This window comes from Rattus norvegicus, chromosome 1, assembly GCF_021556685.1.
Source record: "Rattus norvegicus strain SHRSP/BbbUtx chromosome 1, alternate assembly SHRSP_T2T, whole genome shotgun sequence".
Lineage (NCBI taxonomy): Eukaryota > Metazoa > Chordata > Mammalia > Rodentia > Muridae > Rattus > Rattus norvegicus.
The window spans coordinates 236995026-237013988 of NC_141534.1; the positions used below are offsets into that span (position 1 = coordinate 236995026).

Genomic DNA, 18963 nt, shown 5'->3' on the forward strand with positions numbered 1-18963 from the left:
GGTACCTAGAGGCAGTGCGGGCTGGGGTGTTGAAGTTCGCGGTGTCCAGCCCGGATCTCATTACTGAGGGTGGAAGGAAGCCCCAAGGAAAGAGGTCCGAGGTGGCCACTGGGCTCCGTTAGCCTCCCCTCCCCTCTCTTGGTTTGTTTTCTTTTGCTTGGTGTCTTTCCTTGGCCAGCACAGAGGAAGCTGCAGCCGCAGGGCGCCTGGGATAGTCTGGGTGTCAGGGGCGCACAGGGACCCGGGAGAGCCGCAGCGGCTGAGGTCTGGGGAGGCCATGATCCGGATAATCCTCTCTGCCTGACTGTCACAACAGGACCCGCACGCACTCGGGCAGTGGCCGTGGTGTTCGCTCGGGAAGGGGAAGGGCTGCAATGGAGAGGAAACGGGGGTGAAGGAGGGAGGCGGGGAGAGCCGGTGGGAGCCTCCTCCTAGCGATGACACTCACCCCTTCCTTCTTGTTCCCTGCTTTCGAGTTTGCTTTATTCCCATCCCAACATAGTTCACCCCTTCCCTTGCCTCCTCCTCCCTCATCGCTGGGCTGCCTCCCCTCCCGCTGGCGTTGCAAAACAGGGCCACGCCATCTGCATAGGTGTCGCGATGTACTTCCCCAAATCACCGGTCCAGCGCGCCAGCCCCTGGGCGCCCTCCAGCCACCAAGCGCACACCAGCACAGTGCCCCCGGTGCCCCGCACCAGGCCCCGCAGCCTGGACGCAGAGACACCGCGCCGGGCGGGGCGCAGCGGTGAGGACTCTAGGGGACACCCGCTCTCCGGCCCGGGCGCTCTCACGGGTTTCCGGTACCTGCAGGAGATCGCCGGGTGCGGGTGTCTGCGTTCACCCCCGCCGCCTGGATTACATTATTATTTTTATATCGGTTGCCATTCGCCGCGGATGGTGGTGAGCGCCGGGCTGGTAGGGCTGCCTGGGGGATGGGGGCGGAGGGAAGTTGGACACCAATCAACCCGGAAAAAAAAAAGTTTGGCAGGGCTGCAAGTCGGATGGAGGGGCTGGAGGGGGCGGCGGGCTGGCGTGAGTGTGCAGTGCGCTAGGGACCAGTGCGTGGCGAGCTGCGCGGGCTGCGTCTGTACCCCGAGCACTCTCGGGAGCTGGACGCAGACCCGACTGGGTCTGGCGGCGGGAGGCGGTGGCGGTGCGTGAGGCAGCGAGGGCGAGTGCGTGGCGCGCGCGAGCGGCGGAGAATCAGGAAGTCACCGCGGCGAAGCGCACAGACGTGTTTGATCGCCGTGACATGACGCGCGCGAGGGAGGAAGAGGAGGTGGCGGGGGCCGGGCCGCGGGCGCCGGCCTAAGCCTTGCTGTGCACACCGCTCCTTCGCAGCCTCGGGCGCCGCCAGTCCGAGCTCTGGCTGTTCAGCGTCGCCCAGGTAAGGAGCCGGCTCCTCCCGCTGCCGCCACCGCCCGCTGAGCTTTCTAGGTCTTTCTCTGCCGACCCCCTCCCATCTTTGGCTCGCCTTCCGTGCAAAGTCAGGCAGGCAATGGATTGCAGGGAAAACTTTCCAGCGGGAGGCACCGCGCGGGGGAGATGGAGGCCTTGCGGGTGGCTGGCGTTGTCAGTTCTTTCCGCTCCAGGTCCGGAGAGAGTGAGTCGCTGAGCCCCGCGGCTGTTGCACGTTCAAACTTCGGGCCTAAACGTGCTTCCAACTCTCGCAGGATTTACTCCACGAAGAAAATAAACACCCCAAGCGGTCCACTCTCTTGTTGGGCGTTGAGGTGTTTAAAGCGAAGGAGGAAGGTGTAGGAGGGAGAGAGCGAGGGCGCAGTGCAGAATCATTCCTCATTCAGTGTCTGCACCGAGTGTTATGTAATTTTAGTGGCACATGGGTGCGAAGCCCACACTGGGCTTCTCCCTCCTTTGTTTATATAACTTTTGGGGAGTTTTGCCAGGCTGTATCCCTTTTCCCCTCCTCCCCAGTGCAGTGGTGGTTGGTGCTTTTAAAAAAGCAGAGTGACCAGAGTTGGCACAGTTTTGTAGAGGTGTCATGATTGAGTCCTTTTTAGTCATCACCTTGACACGGATTCCTTTGTACGTATAACAATGGAGCATAAGGAAGACGTTAAGTACTCGCGTTTGTTCTCTGCGCCGTGTGGTAATGTTTAAAGTTTCAGTTAATTTTCAGACTTCTTTTCACCTGGCTTGCATGCCTTGCTTGTGGGAACTCCTTAAGATGGTTTGAGAGTTTCTTGGTTTTGGACAGCACAAAATTCCTCTCCAGTCTCCCACGACTCAGAAAACAGTGAGAACTCTTCTAATATCAAAGCCATGTTCTATGCTATGTGTGCATATACTTACAAATGCACATTCTAGTGTTTTCAGCAATATTTTCCTCCGATTTGTGAGGCTTTACCTGAAGCTGCTACCTACCCCAGACTTGTCAGGCTTCAGGTCTAAGTATATGGGGTGGAAGGGCTAGGAGGCCTGGCTGGGTTGTTCCTTAGGTGGCATTATTATGCAAATAGAGACACTTTTTTTTTTTCTTTTCAGAATCTAATTGCCCTTTTATTCCTCCAGGCTTGTGGACTTGCTTTTAAAATACAGCCCTTGGATTGTTGAGGAAGGGAACTCTAAGTGGGGGTGGGGGACTAGGAACTTACGACAAGAAGGTAATTGGGTTAAAGTATGCTGTAAACTTGTGTGAAAATGCCATAAGGAAACACATTATTTTGTACAGTCAGTATAGACCAAGACAAATTTTAAGAAAAAAGAAAAACCTTAAGAATGTAACCTCACAAACAACAGACTACAAAATGCTCCCTTTCACCTCAAATGTTTACTACTGAAAATCTGGGAGATTTAGAGACACCTGTTGTTAAGGTAGGCTGAGGAGAAAATAATCCAAAGGGTAGAGGTCAAGGTAGAGGGCTATCTAGGTTTTGTTTGGGCCTTTTAAAAGGGGGCCATATTGGTAGAGAATGTTTCTAAATGAGTTAGGATTTGGGGGATGTCAGAGTCTTGGACAGGGAGGAAAGGAGAGGCCACTTCATGCAGCCTTTCTCTCAGGCCTTATCACTCACAGCCCAGCACTGGCTCTGGCTGCACTCTGGTGTCTCACAGAAAACACCACAGAGCCTGCTGTTCAAAGGAGTCTTAGATCTTTGCTTTTGTTCTTTTGTAAAGTGTGGGGTTTTTTGTTTTGTTTTTGTTTTATTTTTTTGCATTTCTCATCAAGTTTCTTGAAAAGTGCTCTGGCCAACACCTGAGGCTTAGAACTGACTGCAGTAAAAGTGTGTCTCTTATATGGTTAGTGCCTGAATTCTTTTTTTTTTTTTTCAAAGTATGCCTGACACATTATACTTAGAAAGTAACCCCTTTGCAGGTAATTGTTTAAAGATCTGATTCTTTGTAAGTTGAAAATAAACCTTTCTGCAGGTGGGGGTGAGAGCACATCTTTCTCTTCTAGGGGTCATCTATAATACTGTATAATACTGCAATATTTTGACGTTTCGTTTTAAAGGCTCATTGTGTTTTGGAGGCCCGTAAACAGAGAAGTTTCATAAATTATGGACGTGGTGCTGTCCTCCAGGGGTTCCAGTTTTTTTTCTCCCTTAGAAGTCTTCCTTTGTAAACAGGGCCTTTGTCAACCCTTCTAGGTCAGCAGCTTTTTGCTGCTCTAGAGAAATAATAAATCACTATTTATGACACTTTGACATGCTGTCATGAGGAGCACTGACTTATCTCAGACACCATGCTGAGCATTCCCCACTCCCTGAGCATTGTGAAGGAGTGCCAGCCAGTCTGTGCCACCAGAAGTTAGGATTCACACTGTATCTTCTTAAGATGCTGTGGAAGGAAGGTGTGGGTCCTCAGAGAACTGTGGTTCACAGTTGCCCTCTGTGGTAATTTCTGATGAACAAATGAGAAAATGCCCCTCATATGAAAAGCTAGATTGAAGATTATTTTTTATGTCGTCCCCTATCACTGTTCAGAAAATTGTGCGTGTGTGTAACTTTTAATAGCTAACTAGTTAATAAAGTTATGAGCCATTATGTAAGTAATTGGGTATAGAAAATACAGATGTTGGTAATATATTTGGTAGAGTGTTTGGGAGGTTGTAAGGTGTTTGTTTGTTTTCTATACAGAAAGTTGTGACTTTGTATTAATCAGAGCACACAGCCGTCTAATACTATGCCTTGCCAGAGTTTGTGAAAGAGTATATTTATTTGCCTAAGATATTTATTACCAACTTAAATAGGATTTTGCAAACAGGTTTTGAAAGACTTTATGCCTTTGTTACTGTTTATTATATCTTTATTATTTTCTGTATTATTTTTAGCACCTTTCCTTGAAAGTGTTTAGGATATACCTGCACTTTCAAGTACTAAATTTTTTTAAATATAATTTAAATAATTATACTTCAGCAAACTGTCTAAGGGAGCCAGTAGCTACTATGATGAGGTTTTTAAACACTGACTAGAACCACCTCATTAATTCTCTCGTGTGATCATCTAGCATGATGCATTGGATAAGGATGTAGATTTTGATTTTTTTATTTGTTTGCTTTTTGGAGACAAAGCTGTATGTATGCCAGACAGGCCCAGAATTGACAATCTTCCTGCCGCTGTATCTCTACTGGAATTACAGCTGTGTATCACTACACCTAGAGCTAAGGATAGAACCCAGGGCGTTGTGCATGCCAGGCAAATACTCCACCAACCGAATGGCATCCTTAACCCATGATTTATTTCTGGACTTTTGGGGAACTTCGTATGAATGGAGATATTTTACTGGTTGCTTGGGGCCTGTGGGGCACTGTGACAGGTATAATCAGGCTATAATTCTATGTGATTTATAGCATCTAAGAGTACAGCATTTTTAGGTGGGCAAGCCTCAGTTCCCTACCAGTACATGATCTAGATTTACACTACTGTCCTTAGAAACTTTGAAAACAAGTTACTTAATCCAAGTATGGTCTGGGGTTTGTAATTGATGAATGGAATCCCCAGAAGTTGAGGTTGAAATAAAACCTAGCTCAAAAGCCATTAAAGTGTAATTACACTCTTTTCCTCTTTACAGAACAAAGCAAAATACTGGATTTGGCATTTGGGGGTTAAAATTACATTTAAAAAAAAATGGCTGAGAAGAACTGTCACATGTTGCTTACCTGGAGGCAGGGGGTGGATTCTCTGAGGGTTTACATGCCAGTGGTACTTTTCTTGTTTGAGATGTTTGTGTATTTATGTGGTATACTGCAGTCTCTGCCATCCCACTGGGAGACTGGCCATCCCTCTGGAAATTGAAGGTCCGGGAGGAAAGCCTCTCCTGCCCCCAGGCTTTTTAACAACTGGACACATAATAGCTTGGCAAATCTTTGCAGCTATTCTGTGGTTTGCTGTCCTGTTCTGAAATGACATTAAGCAAAGTCCAAAATTCTATTAAAAAAAAAAATCAGTGGTCAGTAAGAAGTAGTGTTTTCCAGAGTGTACACGAGCATCTAAACAGGAAGCAAGTAGCCTGCTGAGCCCTGTGACAGAGCAGGACCAGCTCTCAACTTCATGGGACAGATAACATTTTATGAGAGGGCGGAAGAACAGAGCAGAGATGGGGGTGGTGAGTGTAGGTCATCGCCAATCACATAGGTCTGAGCTCACAGGGACTAAGCTTGAACAAGCCTTGGGAAGACCACTCTACCTATCTTGACCTGGTTACCTGAACCAAGAGGTCCCAGCGAAGGAGAGCTTTTATAAGGTAAAGTTGAGATTGTAGAAAGTCAGACTTACAGGCTAGAGCATGAGTCTTTTATCTGGCATTTCGGAAGGCTTGGATCTCAGAGTTATGTCTGTCTGTCTGATTTTCTATAACTTTAGTTTTATTATTTTATGTATATATGTTTTCTCTGCATGCATGCCTGTGTACTGTGTTTGTGCCTGGTGCCCACAGAAGTGGTGAATAGTCCTAGCCTCCTAATAGGTACTAGGACTCTATCATCAGGTAGAGCAGCATGTGCTCTTAACCACTGGGTGATCTCTCCAGCTCCTCTCAGAAATTGTGAGCCAAGCATACTGATTCAAGAACAAAGTTATGTTTTGGATTAATCTGGTAACTTGTATATTCAAGTTCGAAGTGTCACTTGAAGATCTTAGGATTCTGGCAGCGACAAGCATTTGTATACAATAAGCTCCCAGGATGTTGTGTACACCTTATATTTTATTTGGTTTATCTCAAATCTAAGCTCGCTTGCTTGCTTTCCAGTGTGCCTCCAGTGGTAGGCAAGGAACTGGAAACTCCAAAGAGGTTCAGTGGACCTGTTGATGACAGACTTGTAGATGGTTACTGTCGTGGATTTGAGGGGAGTCACTGTTGAGTTCTGATTGGGACTATGTTGGTCAGGGAACATTGGGCATATTAAAGATAAGCTGGGCTAGAGGTGTAGTTTGGTGGTAGAAGGATCACCTAATGTGTGCTTGCTAGGTTCATGTCCTTGGATCAGTCCCCAGTGCTGTAAGACTGTCCATCATACATACATGGTTCACTCCTCATGGAAGCTTAAATGTTGAGTTTTACTCCTGAGAAAAAGTGAGCCTGTCAACCCAATTTTAAAGCATGAATTTTATACTTTTTAAAAAAATTGTTAGTGCATAGATGAAATTTTCTTAGTAGAAACCATTGATTGTTGTCAGCATCCTAAGATGAGATTGCTTTGGAAAAGAGCCTTCCATGACTGGGAAGGGGGCGTACCTACACCTTGTATGAGTGGCTACACTTCAGGATGATGCCTACTTTGCAAACTACCTTGTGATGGCTTGATTTGTTGGTTTCTTTAATGGCTCATGGCCCAATGGTGTATACTTAAGGGAATTGTAGGAGTGAGTTCACCTTTGAGAGTCCCTAGTCCCTGAGCCCTAGATTAGAGAGGTGTGTTGTTTCTGTATTGAAGAGTTCTCTTACACATTTTGGGTTTTCTGATAAGCATTGTGCGTGGGAACATTGTTGGTCCTCACTGGCTTGAAGTAGACTGCCATCACAGATGGACTCCTCTAGGGTGGTAACTCAGGTTTCTGTGGGAGTGATAAGGTGAAGGGAGGATCCTGCACGGGCAGTGCTTGGAGCCAGTGCTTGGAGCCCATGGGGGTTGGGGTGGGAGGGTAATTAGCAAGTCTGCACAGTTTGTTATCTTCCCCCTGCAAAAGCTTCCTCCCAGCTTTTGCCAGGTCTGACTCTGGGCAAGGACAGTCCCAAGGCAGTTTATTTAAAGTCAGGGCAGCAGCTCAGGCATGTCCTAAATTTGTTTCCCTGATTGAAAGATGAAGGAGAGTTCACAGGAGCCCAGTGAGCAGAGAAGTTTTCATCCAAGCACTTCTGAAAACATATATGACTTTGAGATGAACGGCAGGCCAGCGTGAATAACCCTGAGAATGCGCTGTCAATGCCTTTCTAGGGTTTGGGTGGGATCGCTTACATTTCAATATCATGAAATCGCCATCACAGATCATGTTATGAAGTTTATAAAGTTGCACTTCTTGGGCTAAGCAGCGGTGTGGTCCTTCATGGTGTTTAACCAGAAGGCAGAACAGGAGGCTCCTGGTCAACTTATATTGTCTTTATGCTCACTGCCGTCCTATGTAAGGCCCACCAGCCTACACTAATGGGGCTCTGTCCAGTTATAGGGAGGTTGCTTCCTCTTGTGAAGGAGTTCAGTTCCCTTACAGAGAAGGGTGTGTGGAATGAAGAGACACAGTCCTCCTGACCAGAGGCTTCTGAGTCAGCGGACAGACACAAAGGACCCTTATCTTGACTTAGCTGCCAAGTCTTATCGCTCTCCTGTAACAGCCAGAATGCTTGGGAAAGGCTGAGTTATTCTTAGGCCTTGGACTAAGTTCTTATTTATGATGGTCCACCTTTAGCCTGGCCCTCAGAGCCTTCCTGTAAAGTGAGCTGTGGGAAAGATTGGCTGGAGACTTGGGCTTTCTCCAAGCTTCCTTAGGAACTCTGCGCGAGGGCAGCTTTGGAGGTATTGTCCAAGTTACTGAGCAATCCCCATCTCTGCTTGGTTTTATTTTTAAGCTTCAAAGTCGGACCACAATACTAGCATCTCCAATATGGCTTCCCTGATGCCTTTACTCCTCGTTGAGTGTCATCCCCACCCTGATATTGCCTTGGGGGCATTTACCTAGACCCATACTAGTTTCGGAAGATCTTCCACCTTTTCTTTTTGTTGCCATCTAGGTACAAGTTTCCTATTAGGTGTTCTGGATTCCAGGGCTTGCGTGTACATGCGTGTATGTGTGGGTCTCCTTATTGATCTCCTGTAACTCCCCTCTGCCTAGAACACTCTGTAGAGCTGAGAATAAATACGGAAAATTGATCCTTTGGTGTTGAACTAAGCATCATGACCCTTTCAGGCACTGATGTCTTCATTTCGGAATCTCTTTGGGGTTTGGCTCCTCTTTATTTCATCCCTTGATAACTAAACACACTGTCCTAGCCCAAGACGAGCCATTGCAAAACACCTCTGCCATGTTTCCATCTTTGTTCTTTGTCTCTCCCACTTTCTATCCCTGTCTGGCCCAGTAGTGGAACACATTACAGAGCTGCCGGGCTCAAGCTGAGGCATGTTATCCCTAAATCAGTGTGGTCAAGGCCGAGGGATTGGCCAGATGGTCTCCTGGTTGTATCCTTAGGAATCCTTGCCCTTCCTTTCATCTCCAAGGCAGTGAAGAGGAGATGGACCTGATGCTAGTGGGCATCAGGGCTCTGGTGGTGCCATCCTTTTGTGCCTCCCAGGGATTTGGACCCAACTAGGGCAGCAAGGGAACAAAGGAGATAAGAGACACGCACAGAGAGCAAGGGCAGTAACCTGGGATCTACAGGGGACCCAACATTCTTCAGGAGAAACCACAGCACCCTGGACAGTCAGCATGTTTATTATATAGAGAGGCGGGGTTATGGCTTACAGCTGGACAGTGAGGTGGGCCTGTGACATACAGATAAACCAGGAGGCACAGTTTATGGTAGACAGCTGGATCAAGAAGGCAGGTTTAGTTCATCTCAGTCGGAGCAGTCTCTGGAAGGGAACAGTCTTGAAACTCGAAGCATCTGGGGCGGGTGGGGGAGAGAAATTGATGATGAACATTTTCTGTGCACTGCCAATATTTGTACTAGCCCTTCCCCCCCACCCCCCGACACACTAAGGCTCTGCCAGTCTTCTGCACAAGACTCTGGGGTGCTTGAAGTGACCATGCTGGTGTGAACAATACACATTCACTCAGCAACTCCCTCACTTGGGCCTTTCTTCATCCAGCTCCCTAAACTCAGCAGGAAGGTACAGAGAGGGATCTGGTAGCCTTCTTCTGGTGGTGGTTGGCTTGCCCTGATAGACACCCTGCTTGGTTGGTGGGCTGAAAGTCAAAGGAGAAAAGGTTCTATGAGGAGATTTTATCCTGTGATCCATGTGACTTTGGACAAGCCAAGCTGTTTCTTCCCGTCTTCACCTTTGCAATGGGAGCCCGATACAGTGTCTCCCTAGGACTACAATGATGATGATGCTTCTCAGGTATGTTTAGGTCCTATTAGCCACGTGCAGGTCCTTGGAATTTCCTGGATTGTGATTAGGCCAGAGACTTAAGTCTTGCCTAGGTTGTCATAGTTGGAGTGGTGACCCTTAAAATTCAGTGGAGTTGAGCTCCTTTTAATATGCAGATGGAGGTGCTCAGCCTTTCCAGGGTGAATGTGGAGGGAGAGCATGGAGGGAGAGCATGGAGGGAGAGCATGGAGGGAGAGCATGGAGGGAGAGCATGGAGGGAGAGCATGGAGGGAGAGCATGGAGGGAGAGCATGGAGGGAGAGCATGGAGGGAGAGGGAGATGGAGACTTAGGCTGACTGTGGGATTTGGGGTTGAGGGAAGTGCAACCACCAAGGGCTTTTATTTTTAAAAGCGCACACTCCTCAGTTGTAAAGGCAAGAATGTCTGGGTGAAGTAGACAGGGCGTACTGCTGAGGAGTTCTTGCCAAGAACACAGTGGCCTGGCTCTCTGGGAGTCCTAGTCTGAGGCAGAGAGTAACATGGCAGGGAGGGAAGGGGGCTGTATTGCTTGTGCATGGGCGGCAACTGGGCTCTTCCCCCGGGCAGATTTCCTTTGGTGTCTTACGTACAGCATTCTGGACTAGGTTGTTCCCTTCTGAGACAATGTAAATCTCTGTCCCCAGTGCAAACTGAAAATCGAGTGTCAGTTTTATCCCTTGTACATCCTCTGGTATTAGCCCTGCTCCTCTCCCACCATGTTCATGGGACCATTCCCTTATCTCTCCCATCTGGTGCTTTGAGGAAGGATGAAAGGGGCAAGGATTTGAATGGACACAAGGACAGAGCTGAGTCAGCAGACCTAGACTGGAACTGCTCCTTGCTGACTCAGTGATACCAAGCTCCCTGCCTTGAGATTTGCATCTAGGATTTGTAGCCCTACGGGTCTTTATAATAACAATATAGGATCGTACTGGGGTGCATTTGAACTGGAGAATGAAGTTGCCGCCAGAAATGTAGAGAAAGAATAAGAGCAGAACTGATTCCTGCATCCACTCTTCTCCCTGTGTGTACTTGAGTGACGGACCATCCTGGTTTTGGCCTAGAAGCCTATTCAGGAGCTCCAGCAAGCAGAGGATGGGAATGGGAGCTTTGAGATTCTCTGGATGGTGGTAGACACCAAGTCATAGATAGATAGATGGAGAGGATCTTTAAGATAGTCCCATCCTAAAACTAGAGGGAGCTAAGGGAAGCCATGGGGAAGGTTCTTTTCCTGGGCCCCAAGACTGGAGGTGGCACTCAGATGTCTGGATTCATAGTTGAGTTGGAGCTCAGCCATCATCACCTCCGGTCGTGTTTGGAGAGTCTAAACCTTTACCATTCCCTGTTGACATGACCCAGAGCTAAATTATATGGCTTCTCGTAGACCTGTATATTCATTAGATCCATCAGTCTGTGGGTTCTCTTATTATGGCGTTTCCCATGAATCATGTTCCTATGTTAAGATTCCACTTAATGTGTTCTGTAACTTCCCATTTCCCTCCAAATATATTTTTTCCTCATGAGAAACTTCAGTTTCCTTAAAAGAAAGGCGGGGGCGGGGGGTTGTCTGGAGTTGTATGTGTTTTACATCTCGGAGATCCCAGACAAAGGTGATGATACATACAGAACACAGAAAGGGATTTATTTGTATTAAACATGGAAAACACAAGAGGTAGAGGTAGCAGGCTGATTTGAGTGTTTGAATCTTCGATCTTGTGCTATATTACCAAAATACCTATCGGAGCCAATTGCCCAACAAACCGTAACAGGAACTAAGTAATTTCCTTTAATTCACTAGAAAATAAAGGGGTGTATCAGTTTGTTGATATACGTGGCAGAACATTATAACTTGTAGTGCCCAGTGAATTGACGTCGGCTTCCGAAGTTTAAAATGCTGACGGAAGATGTTTGTGTTTATGTGGGAGGTAGGCGGAAGGTAAACACAACGGTTATTTCCCTGTGCTTTGTTAGTCGTAAAATAAATGAATACATTTGGTTCATAGGGTATTTAAGGTTATAATTCACCCAGGCCCTTCTGTGTTTGAGGAAACACTTGTCTTGAGTTCCCATTTTAATTTGTTCATGAGTCGCCTATGTTTCTGCATACCCTTTTAAAGATTTCTTTATTTATACCCCTCAAACACTGGCTACTCTTTAGTTTCTATTCACAGAGTTTATTGAATCTACTTGCCCTTGAAATCTTGCCTGCTTTTCTTTCATTCGTTGAGTTTTTTTTTTTTTTGTTTGTTTGTTTGTTTGTGATTGTTTCGTGGCATGGTCTCACTCGGTAGCCCAGGCTTGCCTAGAATTCTCAAGGGATGCTTCCTCAGTATCCCAAGTCCTGGTGTTGCAGGTGTGAATGGCCACGCCTGGCTATCGCCAGGCATTTCCTGAGCCCATAGTACTTTGCAGATAGAAGGTGCTGGGGCCACAGGAGTGAGGAGCAAGGCTCTCTGCCTCCATGGGCCTTGCTCTCTAGAGGTTCAGTCAGAAAACAGGAATGGAGCTGATGTGGCCTTTTGTACTTTCCCCTCGCCTCCCACTTCATGGTGAAGGAGCCATGGGTGACTAGGCTGGCTGGTCTATTGCATCTCTGCCGTTATAGGGTAGGTGAGTCACTTAGAGGGAGCCATCTTTGTCATGTGAGGTTGACAACAAAAATGTACACGTGCACCTACAGAACAACTCCTAAATGGGGAACCATTATCATCACACTGGCACTCAGCTATGCTGCTAGGATGGTTGATCTCTGCCGGAATTTGGAAAACTTCTTATTTACTCATTTTGACTTATTATTAGAGGTGCACTGACGCTGCTAGTCAATTTCTACTGGGGAAATGCCAGGAAGCTTGGAGGCTGGGTGATGGAGGAGTGTTCTGTTAAGTCTGGAGAAACAGAATGTCCATTCGCAGACACACACACTTCACCCTGGCATCCTTGACCAGAGGCCTAGCACGAATCATGTGACTCAACTGTCCAAGTGGTTTTGGTTTCAATACTCCTCCGGGGAGGAGGACCGCAGCTTTGTTCATCTTGATTACATGAAGTCCAATAGCTGTGGTGGGTAAGGCAGGCAGCTGTGTGGTAGTTTGGGATTTTGTTGTATTACATGTATTGTATTATCTGACTATAAGAAGTATCAAGACAAGAACTTATCTAGTAATTGTGTCTGAATATATTTGAGCCCATGTTTGTATGATCCCTGTAGCTTTCTTCCTCCTCCTCTTCCTCCTCCTCCTCCTCTTCCTCTTCCTCCTCTTCTTCCTCCTCCTCCCCCCCCCTCTCTGTTTTGAATTTGTTTTTGAGACAGGGTTTCTCTGTGTAGTCCTGTTGTCCTAGACCCTGCTCTGTAGACCAGGCTGGCTTAGAACTCAGAGATCCTTCTGCTTCTGCCTCCCAAGTGCTAGGATTAAAGATGTGTGCCACCATGTGTCTTCTTTTTCTTCCTTTTCCATAATTGAGACTTCTTTATTATTATTATTATTATTATCAATTGATGGACTTGTATCTTTTCCCCTTTAGCCCTGTCTAGAAATCCTCGTGAGGTTTATTGCCTCTTAGCTTATGAAAGTAAGTCTTGGTTGTATACTTAATTGCAGATGATTTTCTGTTTTAGTGGTTTGGGGGAGTGGGGGGCTTAATGACTTCAGAGGTGTCCGAGTCAGCCTGTAATGGAGAGTACCTGTTGTGTTTAGTAATAAATTTCATACTTGTTTAGGTTCTGCTTATGTTATATTCCAGTTGCTCCAGTGAGTCTCTCTCTATTCAGGATGATTTATCATGCGGGGGAATCACTTCAAGTCTGTGTTTTTTAAAACAAGTGGTCTTCATAAAGCCTGGGCCCAGGGTTATATATCACATTCATTCAAACATCTGGAGGAGGCGGGGCTGCTCTGTTTGATGTTAGTTACAGAAATGGCACCATCAGATTTTAACTGTTTTATTTGGACCTTCACATCATGTTTAAAACATTCCTTTCTTTCTCTTCTTTCCCCCCCTCCCCAACTTAGTGTCAGTCTGCTGACTGGCAGAGTCAGGAGACGTAGATGGCCACACCCACAGACCCAGCTGCAATGCCCCATCCTGGGCCCTCCCCGGGGCCTGGACCTTCTCCTGGACCAATTCTGGGGCCTAGTCCAGGACCAGGACCGTCCCCAGGTTCTGTGCACAGTATGATGGGGCCCAGTCCTGGACCTCCCAGTGTCTCACATCCTATGTCGACAATGGGCTCGGCAGACTTCCCACAGGAAGGCTTGCACCAGCTGCATAAGGTAAGGTTTTGTGCCTCTCTCCCACTTGACCTGTCCTCTTGGGCTTTCCGATGACTCTGAGCTTTCTCCTATTGTTAACATGAGGATCTGGCTAGAGATATGTTGAACTGTGTGTTATTAAAAACATCCCTGTAATGTAATCCTAGTATGTGAGAGATTGAAGCAAAAAGATCATGCATTGGAGACCAACCTGGATCGTAGAAGGGAGATTCTGTCTCAAGAAACCAAACCACAACCAAGCCCAAAACAAAAACCATCCCTGACCTGGTGTAAACCATACTCCCACTGCTGTGTTTTCCGTTGGTACAGATGGCTCAATAGTAAAGGTGTTGTCTTTTTCAAACACAGTCTGACATGCAATTCGGACAGGTTTGGGGATTAGTGGGTTAAAGGTATTTTGTCTTGGTGAATGTGTACCTCAGTAAGGTAGACTTCCCTCCCTCATCGCTCATGTAATTTAAATCACTCACAAATAAATATATTGAAAATGTTGAGGTTTATTTGATGAAATTAGATCTGTGGGCGTGAAGGTAAAAAGATGTTTTCTGAAGATATTTCGGGTCCTGGAGAGATAGATTAGCAGCTAAGATGCAGTACAACCATTGGGCGGTTCCCACTTGCCTGTAACTGCTGCTTCAGAGATGTGATCTTCTTTTCTGGACTCCTTGGGCCATGCCCATAGGGGCGAGCATGGCGAGCGTGCGCACACACACACACACACACACACACACACACACACACAAACACACACATGCACACATCTTTAGAGAGTATATTTTCAAAGGACTTTATTATGTAATGGTTTATGGGGAAATCTCTTTATTGCTTTATTGAGATGCGTAGATAGCTCAGGCTTGGCCTCAGACTCTCAACAGCCCTGCTCTGTGTCCAACGTGTTGCATGAGCTGCAGTGGGGAATCTTGGGGATCCACTGTCCCTCCCCAGAATAGTGTCAAGCCTCTTTGTTTAGGAGACCTTGAGCCTTACCAGGAGGATGATCGGCACACAGGTATTGTTCCGCAGAGCCCTTTAGGAGATGCTAAGGATAGCTTTTCTGACAAAGAACACTCCTCTTAGACTGTTTGCTTTGAGGGGTAGCAGTAACCAAAGCAAACCAACAGGGCCACCATGTGTTACTTGAAGGTTCTGTCTCATGAGACCAGAGGGTCTTTAAGTCCCTGTAGATGACACCACAGGGCAGCAATATATGTACGCATAGCAGCAGGTGCAACCGGGTTCTCTGGAGAAAGAGAACCAATGAGATTCAAGGTGTATCCTGAGGAGTTAATTGGCTCATGTGATCCTGAAGGCTGACAAGTCACATAGTTTATAGTCAGCAGGATAGAGACGGGGTTTAGTTCCCATCCAAGTCTGGAGGCCTGGGAGTCAGGAAAGTCAACCCTGGAAGCCCTAGTCAAAGTCAGGAAACAAACTCCCAGCCTAGGTCAGAAGATAGGCTTCCTTCTGACCTTGACCTTCTGTTGTCCCCAGGTTCTGACCTTGTGGGCGATGCCTGCTGCTTGCTTAGGCCAGGGCCCTCTGCTTTCTTCAGCTTACTTTCAAATGCTAATCCCATCTGGAAAATCCCCAGGAGACAAACCCTGATATAATGCTTACCCAAGTAATTTGGATGCCTGTGTCTTAGTCAAGGCAAAGTATTAAGTTAGCCGTCACAGTAGACAAGTGATAGAAGACACTTGATTAAAAGAAAAGCATCACCCTTAGAAAGGGGTGGGTCTTTCCTCATTTACTAGGACTCTGTCATTTTCAAGGTAGGCATGAGGAAGCCAAAGTGAAGGTTTATAATCGGGAATGTAGTGTGTGCTTATTGTGAAAAGTGGAACGGGACCAAGACAAATGAGACAGTTACCCAAGGAAACAGTTGTACAAGCATTCCACGTGCCATTTTTCCCATATTCTCTAAGGACAGCACCAACACAGGCATGCACAGACAGGGGCAGGGGTTTTCTCTTCACAGAACCATACCTTTTCTATTTATTATTCCAAAGCATCCCCTTTTTATTCAATAATGTATCTGCAGTTGTCCCCAACTTTGTATCCTCCTCCCCTTCTGCTTGTTTGTTTGAGATAGTCTCATGTAACTCATGCTGGCCTGGACATCACTATGTAACCCAGGAGGGCCTTGAACTCCCTGCCATCTTCTTTCCTTCTCTGTGCCACTGTGTCTGCCTATCTCATCAAATATCTACAGAACTAAAGTTCTTACTTTCCATGGCATATTATGTGGTGACAACTTGACATCCTGATGTCACTGAATATCAAGTCAAGCCTCATGTTATATCATCTCATGTTAACTTGGAGGTGTAGTCTAGATCTGTCCTGCCCTTGTAGATTCTGTGTGTTACCAAACCTCCAGATGACCTGAGGAAAAAAGCCGAGGATAGGTTTAGTCAACCTTTGTGATTGAAGCATTTAAACATTAAGTATGTGGGTGAGGGTTGGCCGTGTCCTGCTTTTCTGTTGGACGGGTTTATTGATTGGCATTTCTTCTGACCCATCTCTTCTTTCCTATGACCTTTACCTCTCCCACATCCTCTACACTCTTTCTGTTTTGAGTTTGGGTAATTCTTTTGTGTTCTGTGTTTGTCTTACCTGTGAGCTTTGCAGTTTTTCTTTCTCAGCCTTGAAGATTTTTGCGCCCTGCTTTCTTTCCCTCCCTTGCAGCCCCTCCAATAGCTCTCTGCCTGAGGACCTGGGTGAACCCCTGGAGCTCACACCTGCTGGCCAGATGCCTCCACTTTCTTCCTCCTTTTTCAGGCCTCTGTGTTCCTTGTCTTCCTCCTCCACCTCCCTCTGAGCCTCGGCTTTTCAACATCACTGAAAATAAGTAAACAAGCGGCCTAAATCCATCTGCTGCATGGCGCTGATTTCCTCTCTATTATTACTACGTAACAGACTCAGTGACACCCTTTATACCAGATTCTTCCCATTTTTCTTCTGAACATCCTCTTTATGGTAAAATTTCCCTCTTTTCAAGCGCGTGCTTTTGACTCTGCAGAAATTAACTTTCTTTTCTCCAAAACTGCAAACACTCATACTTTTCTTGCTTGAAGTCATTTGGTTTTTATAAACTCTTGGAAATGTTCCTTTCAGGCTGTTTTGAAAATTGCTATTACACTTTGGGGGAAGAATAGACTTTTCCCTTTCCAAACACATGCTCCATGGCCCGATTCTGGATTGGATTAACATCAGTTCAATAGCTATTTATTGTATGTCTGTCATGCTCCGGGACCCGGGTCCAGCATCTCATCCTTGTGCTTGGTATTCATTTCTGGCCTGTGCCTTTAGCCTCTTCTGGGTTCCCTCCCTTGGCAGCAGCATCTCTCTCTGCTGTTTGCTCCCTCCTTTTCAGAAACTCACCCCCTTCGCTTCTCTGTTCCTTATGTTCTTCTCTTTCCAACTGCCATGGAACCTTCTGGTTCAACTTTGTAACTTTCCTTAGTTCATCCCTCCAGCGAGGAAAAATAGGTCACCACCACCATTTCACATAGCCTTCACTTGGACTCCAGAATAAGTTCAGTATGTAACAGGTTTCAGAGCTATTTACAGAGGTATGAGAGAGTAACCTTTTCTACCCGGTGAATAGTACTTTTTCCTTAATTGGGAGTTGATGACATTGGCCAAAGAATGAAATTCAACCCTTTTAAAAAAACTTATCTTCTGACTTAGAGATGGTTTTGCTGATCCTGTTGATATAATATTGTTTTTATTTATTTATGAAGTACAAAAATATAGGACTGCAGAATGGACAGTGAATGGTTGTGTCATATCTTTAAAGACTTTGGGGGTGGCTTCTAACAGTCTTGTTAGAAACAATGTACCTTAAAGAGGTATCTAATGCATGCGCTTTACGTGTTTCAGCCCATGGATGGGATACATGACAAGGGGATTGTAGAAGATGTCCACTGTGGATCCATGAAGGGTACCAGTATGCGCCCACCACACCCAGGAATGGGCCCTCCACAGAGCCCAATGGATCAGCACAGCCAAGGTTTGTGTCCTCTGTACATTGGATTTTGTCTTCATATCATACCAAAGAGTTTTCAGTTTTTCCTGGTAGTAATTTAGTAACCGCCTTAACCTGTGTGTCTAAAGATGATTAAACCCAGTTAGCTTGCTTTCTCTATAGAAACCTACCACCCCTTTCACCCAAGAATTATTATTATTCATCTGGGGGATTTTATTTCCTAAATCCTAATAGTTTTATCAACTTGATGCATCTAAGAGCTTCTTTGTGTCATTTATTGAGAATCCTTATTTTCATCTTGTAAGGTAAATGTCGTCACTCCCAACTCATAAGGGGGAATTTCCGTATTTCTCTGAGTATGTGTAACCAGTATTTGATAAAGGTAAAAAGGAATCCAGATCACGCCACCACCAATAGCACAGCTGTAAAAGTAAGATGAACCAAACACCTGCATCACCTGAGTTGACACTTAACACCCTGGGTCAAAGGAGGTGACATTTTCTTGCAGCAAAACCTCTTGCCATTGCTAGTCAGTGACTATAGGTCTCCTAGGCTTGCCATAGCAAAAAATTGGGAACCTAGTGGGCCAAAACAAATTTATCCTTTTGTAGATCTAGTGGTTAAAAGTTCATGAACAAGGTATCAGGAGAGACCACTGTCACTTAAGGCTTCAGAAGAGACTCCTCCCCACCTCTGCTGGTCGCCAGTAAAACTTGGCATTTCCTAGACTTATATACTCTAGTGCCTCCCCATGCCCCTTTGTCACCACAAGGCATTTTCATTGGCTGTCTCTGTATCTCTTTCTCTTTGATACTTGATCAAGATGGACCCTAATCTTGTATGGCTTCATCTTAACTTGGTGACGTCTACATGGCCCTGTTTCCAAATGAGGTAGCGTTCACAGATAAAGAGGAATATGTGTTTCTTTGTGGGTAGCAAGACAATTCAATCCCTGACCATAGCTAATCCATGTGTGAATTTCTTTTCTCCTCTGTGTCATCTATGTCATGTGTCCTTCCTATGTTACTGAAGGAATAGTAAGCTCTTTCGGAGTCATTAAAAATGCCCGTAGCCTGAATGAAGAATCACCCCTTGGCCATTTTTGCATCAATCTAGTGCCAATTGACACTGTTATGTGGGTCTTCTTCCAGGATACCTGTGGTTTATATGTCGAACATACTTTC

The 18963-nt window shown here is 46.1% G+C and overlaps 1 protein-coding gene across 29 annotated transcripts in view; it reads left to right on the top strand.

The window, feature by feature from the left end:
* Smarca2 (SWI/SNF related BAF chromatin remodeling complex subunit ATPase 2) overlaps nt 1-18963 on the top strand; it is a 167491-nt gene that overhangs the window by 920 nt on the left and 147608 nt on the right. For 8 of the 29 annotated variants that reach the window (XR_015632072.1, NM_001004446.2, NM_001429135.1 and 5 more), the window contains 2 exon segments: nt 13531-13791; nt 17674-17803. Coding sequence is in view for 27 of the 29 variants with exons in the window: in NM_001004446.2 (NP_001004446.2) it covers nt 13567-13791; nt 17674-17803 (355 nt within the window). In the remaining 2 variants the exon portion in view is untranslated. 29 annotated transcript variants of the gene reach the window in all.